The 5847-nt window shown below is 35.6% G+C and overlaps 1 protein-coding gene across 6 annotated transcripts in view; it reads right to left on the bottom strand.

Moving 5' to 3' along the window:
• LOC117180358 (ubiquitin-like-conjugating enzyme ATG3) overlaps positions 1 to 5847 on the bottom strand; it is a 266878-nt gene that overhangs the window by 189903 nt on the left and 71128 nt on the right. For all 6 annotated transcript variants that reach the window (XR_004468036.1, XM_033372813.1, XM_033372815.1 and 3 more), the window contains exons 2-3: positions 5438 to 5626; positions 5105 to 5350 (exon numbers count right to left, since the gene is read on the bottom strand). Coding sequence is in view for 5 of the 6 variants with exons in the window: in XM_033372813.1 (XP_033228704.1) it covers positions 5105 to 5350; positions 5438 to 5626 (435 nt within the window). In the remaining variant the exon portion in view is untranslated. The remainder of the gene's footprint in view (positions 1 to 5104; positions 5351 to 5437; positions 5627 to 5847) is intronic.

The following is a 5847-nucleotide window of genomic DNA, read 5'->3' as shown; positions in this document are numbered from 1 at the left end:
GTGTTTATATAAGATAACATTAATGCGAATCTGGCTTCAATAATTGTAGTATTGTAGTAATATAGTTGCTTGAGGTAATCAAATCAAAATTTTTAAAATAGTTTTACAAAGATCTATTGATCTATTATACAATTTCATGGCTCTGCGTGCTTGGTCGTAGTAAAGCGACTTTCCGAAATTTCTTTCCGTGTACTATATGTTTCAAAAATGTTGACCTATCTACAAGATTTTTAATAAGACAGTGAAAAAAATCGCTAAGAACGTAACAAACTTCAATGCAAAGAGAATTTCATTGTGAACAAATTCCCTATTCATGATACCGGCATACATAAATTATGAATAAAGTTATAGTTCGGTGAAGGTACAAAAACACGGTCAATGACATCAATTTCACGACAGTGAACTTTGATTTGTTATATTTTGCTTAAAAAATCAGTAGAAACAAGGCGAATTCCTTGAGATTTTCTGTGAAGGTATGTCATAAAAATTAAAAAATTTAAATAATTGTAGTTTAGAGGCATAATTACAGAGAAGAACCTTATCTCAGCTCCAAATTGTGAAAGAAAGCTCAGTCAAAGCTTGAGATAAGTAAAAAAATTCACATAGTACAATGAGATACGAAATGAAGATTCAAAATTATTAAATAATTAATTAGCAATTATTTTTTATATGTTATTTATGTTACTTGGGGGAGGAGAGTGTAACTGATCCAGTGAATATATTCAGTCCTCATTCAGTAACCCTTCTCGAAGCCTGAAATTAAGTACTCATACACTGATGACTTCTTTTATGGGACCGGAAGGAAAAAAAGGTAGAAAAAATAATTGTTGATAGGCAATTATTTAAGAAGTTTGAAACTTTATTTCGTAGGTGAATGTATTATTTCAAATTTTTTACTCATTTTAAGTTTTGGTTGAGTTTTCTATCGCAATTTGGAGCTGAAATAAGGTCCTTCTCTATAATTAACTCTGCAAGCTTTAATTAATTCAAATTTTTAATTTGTATGACACGTACGTTTACAGAAAGTGTCAAGGAATTGGCCTGATTTTTTTGACCTCACTTCTACTGATTTTTTAACAACATATAAGTCAAACTGTAACTTTATTGATAAATAATGTATGACCGTATCATGAATAGACAATTTGTTCGCAATACAATTATTTTTGCAGTCAAGATGGTTACAATCTTAAGTGATACTTTTCGCTGACTTATTCAAACTTTCTTAAAGAGGTTAATATTTTTTAAACTTATAGTAGAGTGATCCAAAAAAAGGACAGTTTAAATATTCATGTGCGGCTGGAAAGTATAGCCTACGGAAAATCAGAATATGCCTTTTCTCGTATTGTTGTAGTCATTTTTCAGCTCGCTAAAAGCAATTATTCCTATTATAGAGTATAACACGTGAAAATACAACTTTTTTCCAAGTTTAATTTTTTAAAGATGTTATGAACAAATTTATTCAATCATGGAGTTATTTGTTCCCTTAGATTTCAAGGTGGATTTTGTCAACTTTTTGTATTCCAGAAATATTATGTAAAACTTGTACAACAAGGAAAATTCTACCAAAATTTCAAAATTTGTAGACTTATTGCACGCTTAGGCTAAGTTTGTTTGAAGCGAAATTTTTACTAAGTGTACTCTTTAAACCTATCAGAATGAATCCGGAAAAAACTTCCAAAATGTTAAAACATTTAATATAAAAAAGTGGTTTGAAAAATGGAGATAAACTGATTATTTCGCCCGTAGGTTAACAGGTCAAGGCTTTATGGCAAGTGCAATAAATCGCACCGAGTCGAATTTTATTAGTCACTCAAAATACAAGCTGAACGTAACAGTAGTAGCAGAACAATAAGACCTCAACTATCAAATAATACATTTTTAGTATGTACATGTCTAGGTAGAAAAGTGTAATAATACCATTAGTGAAGAGCGGATTAGAGTCAAGAGGACAGGCAGTTGAATCCTGAGAGTGGACTTACAGTTTTATCACTTGTACATTACGTTGTTAAACATTTTAAAAACATTTTAACGATCAGAATATTTGAACAGTCGCATTAAGCGTATCTTTTAATAAAAGATTCTATAGAAATAGGTTCGAAAATATTAACATTTCTTGATGAAACCGATAAAGAAACTTAAAAGTGGATTCTGAAAACAGAAATGTCATAACCATTTATATGTTAAAGACCAGTTCTACAGCAGTAAGAAAATTATAAAAACGATTGTTTTACCTGCTCAATGATGTTGCTTTTCATGAGTCGGCGACTATTCAAGATTACATATGTGAGATATGAGTTTACGGAAATCAAAAATATTATTTTCCTAAACGTTTATAGCATGCGTTACATTTGTTGCTCCTAACCTGAAATTCAGTCCCCATATTTTCTGTAGAAATTTTTTTATTATTTATTAGAATGGATCGGTTTAAATGAATTTTCGAAATTGAAAACATAATGTCACGGAAAAGTTGCCTGTTGTTATGAGAAGCTTAGAGAAAGTTGTTTCGGTACAAATGTCGTCCTGGTGATACAGGGAGGAGAGAAGAGGCAAAATTTGGTTAATATTTGAGGGTTTTTGGGCGTTAATGAAGTGCAGCTGTTGGCTCACCTGATGTGCCAAAGCGACCGTAACTCACTACTACGCGATGGTGCCCCTCTTCTCTGTCTTTTGCTGACACTCCCCTTTCTGGCATGCTTCGATACCAAGCCACGCCGCACTGCTATGGTTGACAGCATGCAGCGAGTGGGAAACGTGTCATAGCTTGTCGATTCTCTTTCGAGTGGCTGGCGCACAGTCTCAGAACGTTCGCGTTTTGATTTGTCTTCGGTGTGATCTTGGAGTTTTCCAGCCATGGAAAACTGCGAAAACGTACAATATTGAATCAGTACTTCGTGTGCCCTCTGTTTGGCACAGAGAGATCTGTCAAATTCTACTCTTTCCTTATTTGATGATATTATTAGATGTTGTCAGGAGGAACGACAAAAAATGCAGACGTACTTTGGTGCGCCGGAACAGCGACCATCACTAGTTGGAACGGTAGAATGATCCATTTAATAGAGGTGCACTTAAAAATAGTAGTGCATTGGTCGCTTTGCCTATTACATTTCAACGAGTTCTCTCCCTCTCTCTCTAAAATCTTTTTGTAGTGTTAGATGGCCGTACATCCGGTCTCCTCAACAAAGATCAAAGTACGTTTACCGAATTTCAGATATATATGACGCAAGGTGGCTCACAGCAGCCAACCATACTCTGAGATTATACATATCTAGAGAAAACCCCTCTAACGCAATAAATCAATTAGACACACGTATACTTACCTGCTGTGTGCCATTTCAGATCTCTGTGAAGAGGAGAAGCTCCATAATTGATGATCCCAAACACATCTTTATGGCAATTAAAAGTTCAACACAGTTAACGAAAAATGTCAAACAAATTATTCACCCTGTCATATAACATACTGCATTTCTTGTACATCCTGAAAGCATCCTATTTATCATGAATTTTGATGAGCGCAAAAAATCAGAGAACTAGCCCTCAAGGCGAATTTTGAAGGCAAGGCAAGAGTCAGAGCACAAAGAGTCGCGGAGGGAAGCAGAAGTCCATAGTTTCATTCTTCTTCGGCTCAACTTCAGTGCTTCAGATTATTCTGAGATTATTAACTTATCTCCGGCCAAAATAACACCTCCACCAATCTTAAAAAGTGTGCCGGAAGAGAAAATAGCCGCTATGATTAAAAGTGGTGACATGCCAGGATAGGACGCCAAATGTGTTCCATGCCAATCACAGTCGGTAGAGCGTTGCGTAAAACTAGTAACATCCTCTGCTAACAGCGCGGTAGATTTTCGTGCCAAAGACGGATTTATTCAGACTACTTTGAAGTCAAGGAAAGTAATGCCTTCCTTTGTTAACAAGGCACAGCTTTCAGCAACACTCAAGTTGTGAAAGCCACATTTGGTTGGATGGTTAGGTATGATGGCGGTGGAACTCGACGTGCAGACACCTTCTTGTGATGAGTTCTGAGTCACGTCGGTTCTTCATGAAGCGAGTCAAGAGTTGTACTTCATTCACGCGAAAAAATTCTACAATATTAACCCAATTAGCCTCTTCCCCTCCCCCCTATATCACCAAGATAGAGTCCCAAACACCCAAAAGTGATGGATTACGATAAAATAAGTTTAAGATTTAAAATAAGTAGAAAAAAAAAACATTTTTACACTCAGGAGCATTATTTGCGAATTTTTAAGAAAATGCTCGACATTGTTAGAAATTTTCGAAACTCCGAGTGCGTTGCGGAGGTAGAAGATGTTGGCCGATAAAATTTCTCTGAGCTTCTCATTCCAAAGGCAACTTTTCCGCCCTATTACATTATCAATTTCGAAAATTCATATTAAATGACTCACTATATTATTTATTATTTTCAGAAGTGCCTCCTTTGGATTTAAAATATTTAGATGTAACACAATCAACTTCCGTTATGAAATATTAAATTTTTGATAATACTGTGATTGCCACTGCTGGTGCTAAAGTTTGCCTTCAATTTGACAATTACCCAAATACATCCATAGTGAATACAAGAATAATACTTAGGGGCGACATTTAATTCTTCAAGCATACAAAACTGTATGACGAATAAGTGTATTCCCGCGGAATAGGTAGAATTCTGTAGGATGCAGGGTGGGGGGGATGTCAGGTTCGAGAGGTAGGGGGTCGCAAGGAAAAAGTTCAACATTCAAACAGTCGACCGAAACTATAAGCTTTACAGCCTGAGTCTATGGAACCCTGAAAAATACCATTTTTAAAAGTTACATGACTTTATAATAATTATACATTGCAAACTACATGATATCTTACTTACAAATTAAATGATTGAAACTGCAAAAATTCCACAACGAACTTATTAAAAACTGAATTATTTAATCTGATATCAAATTCATGACATTTAAAGTGGCTAGCAAGGGTTTTCTAGTAACATTTTATTTAATTCGCAGTTAAAAAAGAAATTCTCTGCCATTTTCTCGCTTTTCTTTAATTCAAAAAATGCGCGGTCCAGCGGCCACCCTAGAAATTGTACTTTTAAATAAGTGTATTTCAAACTAGGATTAACCTTGTCTTGCTCGTCAAGCATTCCGCTGACTTCGAAGGCTTCCATGTCAGCAGCTTCTTCGTCATCATCATCGTCTGTATCAAGGTCAGCTCTCGAAGAAGAAGGTGTCTGAGTTTCCTCCAAAGTCATTTCTGTAACTTTCTCGTCGACTCCTCCAAGACTAGGATCATAATGATGGGTGTCAACCCATCCACCTTCGGGATCATCAACCTCTATGATGCGTTCTAATTCATTACTGTATTCTATCTATATCAACAAGATTTATAGTGATATTTATTCCAATACAACTACAAAAGCAATAGTAAGTAAAAATAAAAATATATAAGATCTTACTTGTTTACATCGGCGACTGCAGGGTACATTACGCGTAAGTAAAAACTGCTTGTCTTTTGGCAAATAAGGCTTTATTCTGTCTACGTCTCCTACTGCCCATTGCCAGGTTGGGCAATGGTGGACAAGATGTTCTCCAGCTGCGACGAATTCTTCTGGTGTTAAAACACCAGTTTCTTTGAACTTGCTCTCCTTCGTAAACATAAAACCAATTAAGACAAGCGCACAAGCAAAGTCCTCATTTTAAAAGCAAAAAGAACGAAAAATCAGTATATTGTGTAATATCGAAACTCAAGCATCCCACATACTATTTTCGAAACCAAGCGTATGAAGGTTGATTCTAAAAATTAGTCGAAGTGAGGTTCAGGGGCGAATATCTGGCAGGGTCAAGGGACACAGCCCCAATGAGGGAT

This window comes from Belonocnema kinseyi, chromosome 9, assembly GCF_010883055.1.
Source record: "Belonocnema kinseyi isolate 2016_QV_RU_SX_M_011 chromosome 9, B_treatae_v1, whole genome shotgun sequence".
NCBI lineage: Eukaryota > Metazoa > Arthropoda > Insecta > Hymenoptera > Cynipidae > Belonocnema > Belonocnema kinseyi.
The sequence above is the reverse complement of the archived record's forward strand: the minus strand, read 5'-3'. Positions and strand labels throughout refer to the sequence as shown.